Consider the following 17597-nt stretch of genomic DNA (forward strand, 5'->3'; position numbering starts at 1 on the left):
ACATATGTGGACCTGTTCTCTAATATCAGCCCCCCAAAATAATCACTTAGATCTGGCACAGTTGATCTTTCATTTTTAATTTTCTAAAAAATAATAATAATAATAATAATAATAACATAAGTGAAAAAGATTTCTGAAAATAATTACAATGCTACAGGATTTTCTCTTCATCTTCTAAAATAGGGAAACATTTAGACAAAAGTATATATTTATATTCTTTTTAGATTTGGCAGTGAGGTGGGTAAGAAATAAGTATCCATTAGAATCACTAGGCTGAATGGTAACAGGGCAGAATAATGACTGCAAATCATACATTTATACACTGAATCTTATCAGGTGAAACGGAAAGGAACTCACATTTTATCCATGGGAAACAGAAAATGCATCAAAGTGGGGTGAGGGGCATTTCCTAAAATAGAGACAGCTGTCCTAGATTCATATTTGTACAAAACAGGGAGAGTTTTGGGAGTGATAGCACCTGAATCCTAACTGTTGTTTGAGAGCGCACCATTTACCCTGTCACCCCCCCCTTCTCCCTTTCATTCATACCCCGCCCTGGTTTTGGTCTCGTCATCACGTCGATTGCCCTCTCGCGCCGTCCCTGAATCCCTCATAGGCGCACCCCTCTGTCTCAGGATGGGGCGACCTGACCAAAGTACTCCTGGAAGAGTTAGTCCACAACCAACACCTTTTGGGTTAGAGACAGCCTGTCATAAAGCACTTAGAACCACTAGGGTAAGGAGGGAACCTTGTCGGGCATGACACCTAGCACCCCCAGCCACCTTCACGGGAACCACCGACCTCCCCACTTTAATTACGTAGCGTCGGCGCCTGAACGCAAACACCTGAGTCTCGTGTCTGGTTTAGTCAAAAAAATGTATACAACATGGAAAGAAACTCTTCTCCCACTAAGTGTGTAGTAACTAATCACTCTCCTACTCCCTTCTGAGAGTGTGGGGGATTTTTAGGCCTCCCTTGTCCTTCTTCTACAGTCTTTTCTCTGTACCCGACCTCTCCCTGTAACCCCCCTGTCCCAGACAGAGGTGGCGGGCCTCTAGGATATCCTCTGGATCAGCTTGTCCTCTGATAGGCAGTAGAGGGTGTTGACGGACAGCTCCGAGATGAAGGCCTCGCAGGCTTTGCGGGAGACACCCTTGCATTCCCGCAGGTCCAGCAGGGAGAGGCAGGAGAGCCGGCGAAGGTACCGCAGACACGCATCTGTCAGCTTACTGCAGCCTGGGAGATAGAGACACAGCGGTGCTCAATATGAAAGACAACTCAATAGCAATCCTGTGTGTGTGCTGTGCGAGTCCAAGGCTTACCCCCCAGGTTGAGCTCAGTGAGTGTGTTGCGTGTGGAGGAGCCCACGGCAGTGAGCAGGTTGATGGACTGGTCCGTGAGGCCTCCGCAGTGGGACAGGTCCAGACGGGTCAACAAGGGCATGTGTCTGATCACCAGCCTCAGAGTGGAGTCACTGATCTCCAGCCCTGCCAGACGGAAAGACTGCATGTTCCTCAGCTGACTGCGGTTATCACACCCTAGAGAGAGACAGAGAGGGGGACGGGATTAGGGCAGAAAGAGGTGACAGGAGGGCGACAGCGGGAGAGAAGAAAGAAGAGGGAAGGGAGGACTGAGAATATCTGTGTCCGCTGCTGACTCCAGAGGGACATAGCTAATTAACGTGGTATGACAAGGGATTTATCCAAACAGTACTTAATTCAAAACAGAAAACTGTGTTTGGGGGGGGGGCTCTCACCTGGGGGGTTGAGCAGGTCTCGGATCTGTCCATCTTTCACCCCGTCGGCCCAGCGCAGGTCCAGCGTGCGCAGGAGGGGGCAACTGGTCGAGCTCAGAGCCGAAATAGAAGACCAGGAGCACCCAGACAACATGAGATCCTTCAGCCCTGAGCCAGAGAGAGAGAGAGAGAGAATAACATCTCCACTGTGAGTAGTAGTTCAGGTGGGTCTGTCTGTCTGTCTGTCTGTCTGTCTGTCTGTCTGTACCTGGCAGGCGGTTGACGAGCCACGTGAGTTGTTTCTTGGAGATGGAGGTCCAGGAGAGGTCCAGAGCGACTGGCTGGCGTTTGATGATGCCCGACAGGGCCTGAGGACTGATTGCTTTAGACACGGTCAGATTGATCCTCATCCACAGCCTCTTATCCAGGCTCCTGCACCAGAACACATTTCAAAAGTTTTTTTTATGAAGCACCCTTACACATGCAGACACGAATAGTTACCACAGCGCCTACGGAAACAAAGGCGGTTATCACTGCGTGTGTGTGTATAAAATGCATTCTAAAATGTTTGTCTCTTACCATTTGTACCAGTTCTTGCAGACGGCCATGCAGACACAGAGCTCAGCACGAGTCAGGTAATGGAAGACTGATACCCACACCTCCCTCTCACAGCCCGGTTCGCTCCCTCCATTCGCCTCCTCCCTCTCCCCATCGTGTAAAGCCGACAGAGGGAGGTGTAGAGGATGAACCCGGGAGGAGGAAGCACCGTTGTTTGTCCTCTCTGGTCTGCCCGGCCTCTTTCTCCTCTCATCTTCATGGGAGCCGCCAGTGTGTATGTTGCTTCCCCGGATGTGTGTGTGTCTATCTGAGCGTGCAGGGTCTGGGGCGTGGTTCCTGAGTGGTGGTCGGGCAAGATTCTTGCGTTGTGTGTAAATCTGTCCGGTAGGGGCAGGCCGGGGGGTGACTGCAGCCTCCAGTTTGGGGACGATGGCCCCTGGATCATGTTTGGCCCTCGACGGCTGAAGGGTCACAGTGAGATACGAGCCCTTCATGAGGTCGTCGCTAATGTCAGAAACTACGAGGACCGGTGGCTCTGCCTGTGCCTGTCCTCCTTCCCTCCAGTCTTCATCCATCGCCGCCTCTTCTTCTTCTTCTTCGTTTTGGTTGGACTCCTCACTCCCCTCATCTTCTTTGGCTGTTACTTGTCTCTGCGGCCGGTTTTCTTTGTCCCCTCTGCCACTCCGCACGCCTTTCTCCCTGTCCTCCTCCTCATCACTACTACTGCTGCTGCTGCTGCTGGTACTGCTATCACTCTCTTCCTCTGCTCCACCGTGTCTCTGTCCTCTTCCTGCTGCTCCTCCTCTGAGCCTTACTCCTCGCCCTTGCCCCCTGCGCCCATCTCCCCTGCCTGCGGGTTCCAGGCTGAGGGAGGGTTGGGGGGGCTGGAGTCGTGCCCCTGTAGGGGAGCCTCTGAAGGACCCACGGCCCTGGGACAGTCTGCCGACGGGGGAGTGAAGGCGAGAGGACACCCCTCTCTGGAGGTGGGCCAGACGCTGGGAGCCCAGGAGCTTGTGAGAACGCTCCAGAGATGACGTCTGCTTCTGTAGAGAGGAGGTGAGGAGTAGAATAGGTAAAACAATGCTTTTTTTTGAATAATCATACATTGGTTTAGAGAGATACAGTGCTTTAAAATAGGCTGCATGTGCATACCGACTGTAAGATTTTGCTGCGCTCCAGTTTGATCTGCAACACAAAGACAGAGATTTAAAATTAGATGACTTGGTGAAAAATTATTGTACGAATCAAAAACCCCTTACGCCGCCCCCCTTCCCATACTCCCTCTCTCACACTCTTCCGGAGTCGTAGCTCCAGTGCGCCGGCTCTCTTCCTGTTCTGTTGTTGCTGCAGTAGCAGCCGCTGGGAGGGAGGGGGCGCCCTCCGCTGAGACAGAGAGGACGTCAGGGGGGGTCTGCCACGTCGCCCCTTCCTCACCCCACCTCCTGCCTCCTCTACTCCTATCCCTTCCCGGTGGGCATGCTTTGACGTAGTGAGAGAACCTGTAGACGCCATGCTGTCCTCATCACTGCTGGACGACTGAGACCGAGAGTAAAAGAGAGGCAACATCACAAAACAGGTATTAATAGAGTTGGTGGGTATCATCTTACAGGGACAGAAGAACAGACGCGCGCAGAGAGCGGCGTGCGCAGAGCGCCAGAGTGATGTGCGCAGAGAGCGACGCGCGCAGCAGAGAGCGACGCCCGCAGCAGAGAGCGACGCGCGCAGAGCGAGAGAGACGCACGCGCGCAGAGCGAGAGAGACGCACGCGCGCGCAGAGCGAGAGAGACGCACGCGCGCACAGAGCGAGAGAGACGCACGCGCGCACAGAGCGAGAGAGAGACGCACGCGCGCGCAGAGCGAGAGAGACGCACGCGCGCGCAGAGCGAGAGAGACGCACGCGCGCAGAGCGAGAGAGACGCACGCGCGCACAGAGCGAGAGAGACGCACGCGCGCACAGAGCGAGAGAGACGCACGCGCGCACAGAGCGAGAGAGACGCACGCGCGCACAGAGCGAGAGAGACGCACGCGCGCACAGAGCGAGAGAGACGCACGCGCGCACAGAGCGAGAGAGACGCACGCGCGCACAGAGCGAGAGAGACGCACGCGCGCACAGAGCGAGAGAGACGCGTGCGCCCCACACTCTGTAATATGACATTTGAAACGTCTCTATTACTTTGAAACTTTTATGAGTTGAAGGTTGACTGTTAGTTTCACTTTGGTAAATGAACATATGTTCCCCATGCCAATAAAGAAATGATGGGATACCTCTGAGGAGCCATCTTTGTCCCGGTAACATTTGGGACACTCCCAGCAGCTGGGCAGGTCCTTGTTGATCCTGCCCTCCCCTGGCACCTGAGAGAGGAGAATGAACAGCTATAAACACCTGACATGCACACAGAGGACTGTTATAAGCACCTATAATACCGCCATCATCCTCAAGGGCCATTTGAGTTCGTGACCCCCTCGTGTGGGATACGAAAGAAAATATGTATTGGAAGTACATGCTGCACAAGAGGGATTGTACAGTGTACATTGTAGTACAGGTATATCCACGTATCTGCTGGTCCCTGGTCACCTTGATGCAGTCGGGGTGGGCGATCTGAGCACAGTTAGAGCATTCCATCAGGGTTGTGGAGGATGGGCTAGCGTCCGCCAGCTCCTGCTTCCCCTGGCCCTCTCCACAGAGAACACACACCGCCGAGTTGGGCAGGCCAGGCTGGAGACGGGGAGAGACAACGGTCAACATGCTATACACACACAGGGCGTGAAGGCGGTGCACTGGATACTCACAGCCAGACACTGCCGCATCATGCAGCCCTTCTTCATGCGCCCGGGTCCTCCGAACCTCCTCATGTCTCTGCAGAAGTTGCATTCGCCGCACTCCTCCCTCTGGCAGGCCGCACAGCGTTTGCAGCGCACGCGCCGCCGCCTCAGGGCCGAGAGTGAGGTGGCGGCCCGAGCCGGGCGCGCGGGCTTGTGGGGCGTGGCCAGGCGCGGGCGGTCCACCGGCGAGGGGGAAGGGGGCCGGTACCACGACGGCTGGCCGGGAAAGGTGGGAGCAGAAGGGAGGAAAGTTGAGACGTCTGCCCCGTGTTGTTGAGGGCTTGACTGTGGTGACTAAACGCATGTATGGCCGCGTGCATGTCGGGTGAGTGTTTGAACACGTGTGTACGAGAGGCACTGCCCTCTTGGCTCACCCTCTTGGGCCACTTGACGATGGGCTTCCCAGTGTAAGACAGCTTGGGGTCGTCATTGCGGTGGTCTTCCAGAAGAGCCTAAACAGGACACAAGACACGTAAAAAGGTCAAGTCAAGACTATTGATTGAAAGACAGACACTGTTCCAACATTCACTGAGAATGAAGCAATGTACTGGTCAGGCACTGGAAGTTGCACGCTGCGTGGATATTAAAACGTAACCCGTAGAAACCCGCTGTCCTCAGACGCCTGCAGACAGAAACGGGTCCTGTGTAGATCAGTTAGCAGAGCATGGCGCCCTTTGCAGCGTCAGGATCTTGGGTTTGATTCCTGCTGGGACCACCCATACCAAGTCCAGATCTTGAATTTTTCCGCATTTCGTTGCATAACAAAGTGGGATTAAAATTGATAAAATTGTCAACGATCTATAGAAAATACCAATGTCGAAGTGGAAGAAAAATTTGAACATAAAAAAGGTACATTTATTTTGGATTAGATTAAACCCAGTCAATACTTTGTAGAAGCACCTTTGGCAGTGATGACAGCTGTGAGTCATTCTGGGTCAGTCTCTAAAGCAGTGTTCACACTGGCAGTGTGAAGTGACTCAAATCCTTTTTATCTGCATATCAGATTCCAATCTGTACTTTTACCTGCTGTCTGAACAGCCAAAAAGCACATGTAATCAGATATTTCAAGCCACCTTTGTAGGATCGTGGTGGCCCAACACCCTATTAAAACCCTTTACACTCGTACCCGTATAAGGGTTGAAAATGGCAGATTTTGGCACTGATAAACGCCTAAATTGGCACGCAGAGGCTGTGCAGTGCAGAGGCTCTACAGTAACGTACTCTAAACGACAGAGCTCAGGCTCTGTGCTTCACAGCGCTATATGGGTTTTCACTGACAGCCGTTCTGAACTTGGGTATCGCAAATTGTCAGAGTGAGGGAAATGCTGTAAATTAAAAAGGGCTCTATGTAATTTGAAAGATGAGACGTTGAGGATTTTATTAACAATAGTAGCAAGTCAAACACCTGAGAGTCCAAACATGCACTTCACATTTCCATATCAGAAAGCTTGTGTAAACGTTTATGATTACTGTGTTTGATGGACAATTAAATGGCGTCCTATCCAGGGTTATTCCGAACAGAATGAGACTGTCTATTGTGAAGAAAATTTGCAGCGGAACACGCACCAGAACGCACCCTTACCTCCTTTCTATGCGCACCAACACTATGACCCCTGTCTTGTGAAAGCCTAAGGTTGTACTTCATAATACGGATGGTCATGTTGGCAATAGAAAAAGCTTTCAAATGATGCCCACCTGATCCAGATTGTGATTGATAAAAATAGGCAACTTTTTGGATTGCGTAAATATTCACTGGCGGGGATGCAGGGTTGTGTTCCAAACAAAACAACTACAAGTGTACTTGTTCTAGTTCCTCAACGGCACATTGAGAAAAAAAAAAAAAAAAAAACCTTATAGTTGAAGACTCTTCTTTGAGTCATAAAAGGGCATTGAAATAACTCAGGAACTGCACACTCTGGAGAGGGTGTGGCCACTTGGAGACCCTTGTCATTGTTTTGTCTTATGTTTGCACCTACCCCACATTTTCTAGGAATATTCTTATGTTACTGAATGTATCCAGAATATTTTCAGATTTTGTTATCAACAAAATCCTTCGAAAAGTACAGTAAATGTAAAATGCACAAAATGTTTGGATTCAGTCTTCTGTCTGATAAACTGTTGTGTCCTCAACTTTTGTCAAATAAATGGTTATGGTTACCATGGTTATGCATTTCATATTTCTTCTCTAAGAAACATTCCAAATTTAGCCCCTTCCACATAACCCTTTACGCTTGTGGGAATTGGCCTAAGACCATGTTGACGTTTCCTTTATTTTGGCAGTTTCCTGTGTGTGCACACTACTGTAAATGACTTGAGGTGACATACATTATATTATTATATTCGAGACTGGTGCCCTGTACCCACCCGTATGTCGTGGAGCAGGGCGGGGGCGTTGCGGATGCCTGCGGGGACACACTTCTTGTGGGCTGGCAGCTCCTCCAGCTTCCCCAGTAGGTTCCACAGCCCCTCCAGCTCCAGGGGGGTCAGGTTTACCCTCAGCCCCAGCTTAGTGGCACCCAGAGTGGGGGAGACATCCTCGTCGCTCTCTTCCATTTTGACCTTGCTCTCCCTTTCCTCCTCCTTTCCTTCCTCATCATCGTCTCTGTCTTTATTCTCCTCCTCCGACGTGCCGTTTTTCACGTGGCCATTTAGTTTGTTCTCCGAGGAGTCCCGAGTCAGACCTGAGAGGGAGGGACAAAAACAGAGATTAAAACGAGAAGACAGAGCAAATGAGAGACAGAAAAATATAAATCGTTGCGTGTGTGTGTGTACACTCACCAACACCGAGCGAGTGCTTCTGGAACTCAGGGGTGAGGTGAGAGGTGTTAGTCAGACAGTAGAGGTATCTCTCCAGCACGTACCAGCACATCTCATAGTAGAAGGGGTATCGGAACTTAGCCGGGACCTGGACAGCAGAACACATGAGATATTGAAGGGAAGTGACTACTCTCACCTGTAGTCCCCCCCATTGAGTAGTACTCGTGCATGTGCAGTGGAGTTCTGCGTGACACGTGTGCGTGTGGTAGTGTACTCACTCGTGTGCGGTCCTCGATGTTGTAGATGTTGAGCTGCATGGGGATGTTGAAGCTGTGGAGGAAGTTTCCCCCAAACACCAGCGTATCCTCAGGGGTGTACACAGCATGGATCCAACCTAGACATCAACAGTGGAGGAGGTTAGATGGGGGAACAAAAATGTACCGTGTGTATCAGTGTGTGTACGTACCAGAGGGGATCATGAAGGTATAGCCCTGCTTCAGCTCAATCCTCTGACAGTCCCGAGCCTTGTCTCCCAGGAAGATGTCCCCTTGTTTCCCTGACAACACCCAGTCCTCATACAGCTCCAGGTTCTGGGGTGTGGGTGGGATCAGCCAGAACACCTACAGGAGGTCAGAGGTCGAGATAGGACATTCTAGTATTTTATTGCATCTCTATGGCTAAGTCCTAAACATTCGTAACTCTAGAATGTGCTGACAAATGGCAGCCATCTTGGTCAGGGATAAATTGTGTTCTATTGAAGTCTGCGGCGATTCAAAACATGACACATCCAAGGCTCAAGTTCTCCTGGGTGTCATCTCACCTTGCCCCCCCGCAGGATGTGGTACCAGACCGATGTACCACCAAAGTCAACGTGGAAGTCTGTGAAGCAGCCCTGGACACTCATCAGACAGTACCTGAAGGAATATACATCTTTACACCGTACATCAACCATCATTAAAAACAAAGACATGTGTTAAATGAACTCACGCTCCACGCACAAACACCGCATTGTTATTTTAAAAAAATATTTGGGGGGGGGGAAATTGTACCCCTTTTTCTCCCCAATTTCGTGGTATCCAATTATCTTATCTACCATCTTGTCTCATCGCAACAACACCCGTACGGGCTCGGGAGAGACGAAGGTTGAAAGTCATGCATCCTCCAATACACAACCCAACCAAGCCGCACTGCTTCTTAACACAGCGCGCATCCAACCCAGAAGCCAGCCTCACCAATGTGTCGAAGGAAACACCGTGCACCTGGCAACCTTGGTTAGTGTGCACTGCGCCCGGCCCGCAACACCGGAGTTGCTGGTGCGCGATGAGACAAGGATATCCTTACCGGCCAAACCCTCCCTAACCCAGACGACGCTAGGCCAATTGTGCGTCGCCCCATGGACCTCCCGGTCGCGGCCGGTTACGACAGAGCCTGGGCGCGAACCCAGAGTCTCTGGTGGCACAGCTGGCGCTGCAGTACAGAGCCCTTAACCACTGCGCCACCCGGGAGGCCAACACTGCATTGTTACGGAAGGGTAAACATTTTAAAATGAAGTGTTGTGTACATGTGGAATGAAAGCCATAAGAAGGTGCAGGTTTGGGACTCACTTCTGCACTTTGGGATACTGCATGTCTATGATGGAGTTGGTTGAGTCTCTCTGTCGCTCCTTCAGGTGCCTTGGCCACATGTTGTCCACCCAGTCGATCAAATCCACCTGGGGAGAGGGAGGGAAGGTCAGTAGGGACATGCACCACTGACTGTCCAGGGCTCTGTGGAAGTGATAGCCCAGTGTTTACAATGGTCAGACACCTGAACTTGCTATGTGATTGTTTGGTGTTTGACAAGGTTTTCTGGTTTGTAGTACTGAGTGATTAGTGCTTCGAGGTCGGTTCGGTTTTGGTTCGACTATTTAAAGATTATCACAATTTTTCAACTTTGATAATTTTTTTAAACATTAAATGCATTATGAAATAATGACACTACAGTGATTTGAGCTTTTTAAATGGAAATTCCAAAGCCAAAAATAGTGAACATTCAATTGCCAAAACTAGAATTTCACCTTGCCTCTGATCAGATCCACATTGCATAGACATCAATAGAAAAATAGGAAATTACTATGAAATACAATATTTCAGTTGTGTTTATTACTTCGTTTTTATTTGATGACTCTATCATTTCTCATTCCTTGAAGTCCTCCTCTCTTCTCTGCTCAGCCAGGAGCAGTCAGCCAGGAGCAGTCAGCCAGGAGCAGTCAGTCAGCCAGGCCATCTAACATTGTTCTTCCCCATACTGTACTGTCTTTAGTCATCCTACTAGTTTGTCAAAGTAGAGAAGATATAACTTCCTCAACCGTCTCTGTCTCTCTTCATTGTGTTGTGTACATTCCTCTCTCATACGGCCTGTGTATATCGAACATAACGTAGCAGGCGTAAACGTGCATCTGTCCAGAGATCTGAATATAATGAAGAAATGCTCATGTCTCCGCCCTAACAATGGGAGTCGTTGTCCCAAAGGAGACAAGGCAGGCGACAAGCTTAGGTCCAAAACGCATTGGGATTATTTTGGACAGGTTTTGGCGAGAGTGAAACCGTTCGCCTCTTCCTCTCTGATCGAGTCAGGAAAAAACAAGTGAAATGGATTATGGACACTAGTCATTTTCCAGGGTTCTGTGCTGAATTAAATAGAATATTTGCTTAATGAAAACCCCAACTCCCTTCAGTCCAGCGTCCCACATAGTTCTGGACTTGATTTCTTTTGTTAATTAAACAGCAAGTTGGGCTTACAAAAAAACAAAATGGAATTAAAGTAATTGAACAGACATTGGTAATTTAGATATTTAATAACTGAAAAAATATACACTACCGTTCAAACATTTCTGGTCACTTAGAAAGAAAAGCTCATTTTTTGTCCATTAAAATTACATCAAATTGATCAGAAACACAGTGTAGACATTGTTAATGTTGTAAATGACTATTGTAGCTGGAAACAGCAGATCTTTTATGGAATTTCCACATATGGAGCATCAGCATTTATGGGTTTGATCCCACAAATACCGATGCTCCAGATACTCAACTAGTCTAAAGAAGGCCAGTTTTATTGCTTCTTTAATCAGCACAACAGTTTTCAGCTGTGCTAACATAATTGCAAAGGGGTTTTCTAATGATCAATTAGCCTTTTAAAATGATAAACTTGGATTAGCCAACACAACGTGACATTGGAACACAGGAGTGATGGTTGCTGATAATGGGCCTCTGCACTCCTATGAAGATATTTCATAAAAAATCTGCCATTTCCAGCTACAACAGTCATTTACAACATTTGATGTTATTTTAATGGACAAAAAAAAAGTGATTTTCTTTCACAAACAATGACATTTCTAAGTGACCCAAAACTTTTGAACGGTAGTGTATATAATGATGGTTCCTCACTCAGCACTACTGGTATGTGTGTGCGTGCGCGTGCGCGCGCCTGCACGCGTCTTACCGAGGCGGGTCTTTTCACCAGATTCTCCAGCTTGGTGTGACTGAACTCCAGGCTGATGACGTTATAGAGCTTATCTCGCTCCGAAGGCGGGGTCTCGTAGTACCGCCGCCATTGGGCCATGGACATCTCGATGCCCTTCTGAGTGGTCACATCCATAACGTCGACCATCCTCCGACTGCCTATGACAGAAGGGGTCAGGCAAAGGGCAGGGAGAATTACTTACAGGCCCTGCAGCACTGTTTCAAAATTCAGATGAAATCAGCAGCCATGAGTTCATAAGAGTGTTCATAGTTTGGGCCTTACCTACAAACAACTTGACGTCACTCACACTGAAATCAGAGTCTGGCATCCTGACAGAATAAGACAGAGGGAGGGAGAGAGAGCGAGAGGGGGGGTTGTTAAATAAATCTGGAGAATCAGAGTGAGCCAGCAGTTATATTTCCATCTCCCACAGATCTGCAGAGAAGGAGGTGGGCTAGATAATTAGAAGACGACGAATGACCTACTCTAAGCCGAGGCCGTCTTTTTTCTCAAAGATCAGAGGGTCTCTCAGCCCCTCCCTCTGGATGTACTCGAACGTGAAGTCTGCAGAGAAACACACGTTACCCTCAACAATGCAGGGCAGGCTCACCAAAAGTAATCAAAGAAGTAGAACCATAATTAGGGCCAAGTTTTTTGCCAGATTACAAAACCAACAAGCCTTTTCAGGTCAAGATCATAACATAGGAGAAACTGGGTTAACACCTTTAAGGGATATCATAGCTTGGTTTGACCCCTGACCTTTTCCCTCCATGTGTTTAACCAGGTTGGAGTTGAACCGGTCACTCTGCAGCTTCTCATCCAGGTCAAAGGTCCTTTTCCCCTCAATCTCATCGTCCGAGATCCCGTCATCGAGGTAGCGCCGCCGCGTCCCCGTACGCTAGTGACACAAAGCAGAAACTCAACTCGTATCCAGGGCTGTGATGGTAATTGAATAACCGTGTAACTGACGGTTGTGGACGAAGACCGCCATGAAAATAAAATAACTGTCAAACCCGTTTAAATAGTCCTACATTTATTTTAGGATATATATACAGTGCCTTGCGAAAGTATTCGGCCCCCTTGAACTTTACGACCTTTTGCCACATTTCAGGCTTCAAAACAAAGATATAAAACTGTATTTTTTTGTGAAGAATCAACAACAAGTGGGACACAATCATGAAGTGGAACGACATTTATTGGATATTTCAAACTTTTTTAACAAATCAAAAACTGAAAAATTGGGCGTGCAAAATTATTCAGCCCCTTTACTTTCAGTGCAGCAAACTCTCTCCAGAAGTTCAGTGAGGATCTCTGAATGATCCAATGTTGACCTAAATGACTAATGATGATAAATACAATCCACCTGTGTGTAATCAAGTCTCCGTATAAATGCACCTGCACTGTGATAGTCTCAGAGGTCCGTTAAAAGCGCAGAGAGCATCATGAAGAACAAGGAACACACCAGGCAGGTCCGAGATACTGTTGTGAAGAAGTTTAAAGCCGGATTTGGATACAAAAAGATTTCCCAAGCTTTAAACATCCCAAGGAGCACTGTGCAAGCGATAATATTGAAATGGAAGGAGTATCAGACCACTGCAAATCTACCAAGACCTGGCCGTCCCTCTAAACTTTCAGCTCCTACAAGGAGAAGACTGATCAGAGATGCAGCCAAGAGGCCCATGATCCCTCTGGATGAACTGCAGAGATCTACAGCTGAGGTGGGAGACTCTGTCCATAGGACAACAATCAGTCGTATATTGCACAAATCTGGCCTTTATGGAAGAGTGGCAAGAAGAAAGCCATTTCTTAAAGATATCCATAAAAGTTGTTGTTTAAAGTTTGCCACAAGCCACCTGGGAGACACACCAAACATGTGGAAGAAGGTGCTCTGGTCAGATGAAACCAAAATTGAACTTTTTGGCAACAATGCAAAACGTTATGTTTGGCGTAAAAGCAACACAGCTCATCAACCACAACACACCATCCCCACTGTCAAACATGGTGGTGGCAGCATCATGGTTTGGGCCTGCTTTTCTTCAGCAGGGACAGGGAAGATGGATGGAGCCAAATACAGGACCATTCTGGAAGAAAACCTGATGGAGTCTGCAAAAGACCTGAGACTGGGACGGAGATTTGTCTTCCAACAAGACAATGATCCAAAACATAAAGCAAAATCTACAATGGAATGGTTCAAAAATAAACATATCCAGGTGTTAGAATGGCCAAGTCAAAGTCCAGACCTGAATCCAATCGAGAATCTGTGGAAAGAACTGAAAACTGCTGTTCACAAATGCTCTCCATCCAACCTCACTGAGCTCGGGCTGTTTTGCAAGGAGGAATGGGAAAAACTTTCAGTCTCTCGATGTGCAAAACTGATAAGAGACATACCCCAAGCGACTTACAGCTGTAATCGCAGCAAAAGGTGGCACTACAAAGTATTAACTTAAGGGGGCTGAATAATTTTGCACGCCCAATTTTTCAGTTTTTGATTTATTAAAAAAGTTTGAAATATCCAATAAATGTCGTTCCACTTCATGATTGTGTCCCACTTGTTGTTGATTCTTCACAAAAAAATACAGTTTTATATCTTTATGTTTGAAGCCTGAAATGTGGCAAAAGGTCGCAAAGTTCAAGGGGGCCGAATACTTTCGCAAGGCACTGTATGTATGTATGTATATATATATATATATATAGTTTACCAAGTGAGTGTTTACTAATGATTATAAGCAATTGTTTTGCTAGCCTAGTCTGTCTATTAAACGGTCTCTATCTCGTCCTCTTTCCAACTCGCCTTTGAAGCTCAGGCAGCAAATTCACGAGATGCGTGGGGGTACCTGGCAAATGTCAAATGTAGAAAAGTGCCCAGCTTTTCTTCACCTCACACATTAAGTCATTCAAATCAAAACAGTTCCTCACAGTATTTGAAAAATCTTTCCAATGCGTTCTGCCTTGATAATCATCGTTGCGATAAATAGGCTATGGACATTTGGCGTGTATTTGTTTCTATTTTAATGATTGTCAGTTTCATCTTCATAATATAGCTCAGCTGTCCACTTCATACCTTCCTTGTCAATACATTATCTTATAGCGTACTTCCCAAAAGCCTAAGGCATGCCTAGGTTTTTTAATACGTTTTAAGGAAAGGAGAAATATTTGCTTGTGTTGACATATGCTGGTGGCTTTGATTGACAGGTGCTTTTATGGGGATGTGCGTGAGTTTGCCGGTTCTCTCTATAGGCCGATGGGCTACATTTAGGAAACTACCGTCTGGACTGCATCTCTTTCATAAGAATCAAATGCTCCTGTCATTTTTTTAATCTGGTAAAAGGCCTGTTTTCAGTAGCTCGGGCTACATTATTTCTGTCAGGGGCGGCATGGTAGCTTAGTGGTTAGAGCATTGAACTAGTAACTGAAAGGTTGCAAGTTCGAATCCCCGAGCTGACAAGGTACAAATCTGCAGTTAACCCACTGTTCCTAGGCCGTCATTGAAAATAAGAATTTGTTCTTAACTGACTTGCCTAGTAAAATAAAGGTAAAATAAAAAAATTGACCGCTACTAGCATGCACTGCTAACAAGCTAGCCATTTCACATTGGGAAACACACCAATGTACACTGAGTATACCAAATATTAGGAGCATCTTCCTAATCGAGTTGAACGAACAGCCTCAATTCGTCTGGGCATGGACTCTAAGGTGTCGAAAGCTTTCCACAGGGACGCTGGCCCATGTTGACTCCACAGTTGTGTCAAGTTGGCTAGATGCCCTTTGAGTGGTGGACCATTCTAGATACACATAGGTAACTATTGAGTGTGGAAAAACCCAGCAGCTTTGCAAAAACCGGTGCACCTACTACTAAACCCTGTTCAAAGGCACAAAGACTCATAACAGAAAGATTTTGCAGATCAGTCATTCAGTCACGCAATGGTCTGCGTGGGCATCACAGAAGGAGGGCCTTATCCCCACCCCACTTACTTCCATTCACCCCCTGCTCTCATATCTTGGCTAGACAGATGGGTCCAGCACAACACCCCACCCCCATCCTGTTCCACCAAACCTGGGCTATGCCTGGTATTATCTTTATTCAAAACACCCCGCATGCTGTTTCCTATTGTTCTGCAACTATTCTTATATCTTGACTAACTATACATTCTAAGATCCACACAAACATTCCACTATTATCTAGAATTCTGTGGATTATTTTTAATGGACAATTTTATTTATTATTATTTTTTTTTAATACACCCTTTAGAAAAGCCTAAATGGGTCTAAGTCACGGCATAGTAACAAAAAGCCCCACCTAATGTAAAGCGACATGAGCAAACATTATCAGGTCAGACAACAGTGAACTTGAACCTGACCCTACATTGAACCCACTGACACGCATCCAGTCTATCGTCAGGCCAACAGATCCACAACACTCTCTGGTTGATTTTGCTTGTTACCGATGCAACAGTCGTTTTCTTTAGGGAAACTAGCTAAATACAACTTGCAAAACAATTTTAGCTAACACACCAACACGTAGCTATTAATTAGACTGTACTTACCAAGCGCTTGCTGTAACGGGGGTTTTGGTCTTCCATGACCTAAGACAGGAATGAGACCGTTGACAAATCACAATGCCATGAACAGCCCAAGTTAATTGAGTAGTTAACTAATTTAACAGCAGATTTTGAGAGCCAAACTATAGGCCAATTGTTTACATACGAGTATAAAATACTCTTAACTTCTGGCGCTTGGATTGACAGTTTGCCAGCTTCAGTATCGGGACAAGGATAAAGGTTAGCTAAGATTTGGCTAACGTTATATATAAACTGACTTCATATTATGACATAGCAAGTTAATGCTAAGTACTAAATAACTGGCTATACAGTAACAAATGTATTTAGCTAACTAACGTTACTGTAGCTAACAAATAACAATCAAATAACGTTAGTTGTCTAAACGTCAACTCGCCACCGTTCACTAATTATTATTGTTGACAAAAACGGGAACATGCAAATTACACTTTTTTTGCAAGAAAATCTGTTATTTAACCATATCGTTATCCTTGGATAATGTTACAGAACTGGCCAAGTTGCAGCAGAGGCTGTTAGTGAGTGCTATCTATGCTATCTGCATATACTAACGCATTAGCTACAAAAGACTGTTGTTAGCTAGCTAACTTCCCCGAATACATTTGAGTGTCTAGTGGTCCTACTCTGTTCGGACGCAATTTCAGTTAATAACCTACCGTGACCTAGTCAACATACCCAGCACAATATAATTGTATAATGTTAGTTACAGTTATGGGTTATCTTTATGTAGATAAAATGATCTAACTTACGTTAGCGTCTTCATTCACGGAACGTTAGCTAGTTAGCCATCATTGAGCTAACGTTAGCTTCCTAATCGGAAAATGGCTAACGTATTATTTTTGAGATAAGTTTCCCACTGAAATAACTCATTGGGTTGTTGTGGTCTGTATGCTATCCCGTAGCGCCGCGTCTAGAAGTTATCGCTGAACTTTGTATCCATCTTATATATTTTTAGCTTTGTAGTTTGTTATCCTGGTTATTGTGCGATAAAGTTAAAGCGATCTGCTTCGATCCGCCATTTTCAGCTGAGACTCACACACACACACACACACACACACACACACACACACACACACACACACACACACACACACACCAAAGAGAAGGACCCGTCCCAGGATTAACACTGCCATCCAATAGTACATTAATAAATCAACACAGGAAGGTTGTGATTGGGTAAAAGTTACGTCTTTCCGAAAGATGGTTTGTCGCGCTGTTTAAACTGCGCCCCACGTGGTGTGGCAGCCTATGGCAGTAGAGACCACCGACGTGAGCGAAACATTATTCGCTGGGGTGTCAAAATGGGGTCAACAAGAGAGCCTATCATAAGACTACTATGGGGAACAATTTATGTAGATAAACCAATCATATCGGAACATAGTGCGGCTGAAGATTCCCAGTAAAGACCATTGTCATAAGGACAAGGGAACATATAGTAAGAGGGACAATAGTTGTTCCATCCCATTCAAAAAGTATTTGAATGCCACCTGTCAACGAAAGAATAAAACGTTTCTTAAACAGATGAGGAAAAAGAGAGAATTAAAGACAAGAGGCGCACTAATAGCACAAATACAACATTCTATTACAGAACAACCACACTGGATGACTGACAACCACTCATCACTGAACAGACCTTCACTAACATTTCA

At 46.7% G+C, this 17597-nt stretch overlaps 1 protein-coding gene across 1 annotated transcript; it reads right to left on the reverse strand.

The window, feature by feature from the left end:
• Positions 1 to 56: 56 nt before the first annotated feature.
• LOC135545894 (lysine-specific demethylase 2A-like) lies at positions 57 to 17005 on the reverse strand. Its single transcript, XM_064973855.1, has 23 exons — positions 16698 to 17005; positions 15919 to 15957; positions 12134 to 12272; positions 11860 to 11938; positions 11657 to 11703; positions 11354 to 11532; positions 9478 to 9584; positions 8694 to 8787; positions 8340 to 8493; positions 8152 to 8267; positions 7895 to 8021; positions 7481 to 7797; positions 5491 to 5568; positions 5084 to 5332; positions 4869 to 5009; positions 4559 to 4645; positions 3584 to 3829; positions 3446 to 3478; positions 2315 to 3336; positions 2004 to 2167; positions 1757 to 1903; positions 1323 to 1538; positions 57 to 1236 (listed from the first exon to the last, which is right to left on the reverse strand). The coding sequence occupies exons 2-23, from the start codon at positions 15952 to 15954 to the stop codon at positions 1055 to 1057; spliced, it is 3960 nt and encodes a 1319-aa protein (XP_064829927.1). The 5' UTR covers positions 15955 to 15957; positions 16698 to 17005; the 3' UTR covers positions 57 to 1054.
• Between the last annotated feature and the right edge of the window lie 592 nt (positions 17006 to 17597).

This window comes from Oncorhynchus masou, chromosome 9, assembly GCF_036934945.1.
Source record: "Oncorhynchus masou masou isolate Uvic2021 chromosome 9, UVic_Omas_1.1, whole genome shotgun sequence".
Classification (NCBI taxonomy): domain Eukaryota; kingdom Metazoa; phylum Chordata; class Actinopteri; order Salmoniformes; family Salmonidae; genus Oncorhynchus; species Oncorhynchus masou.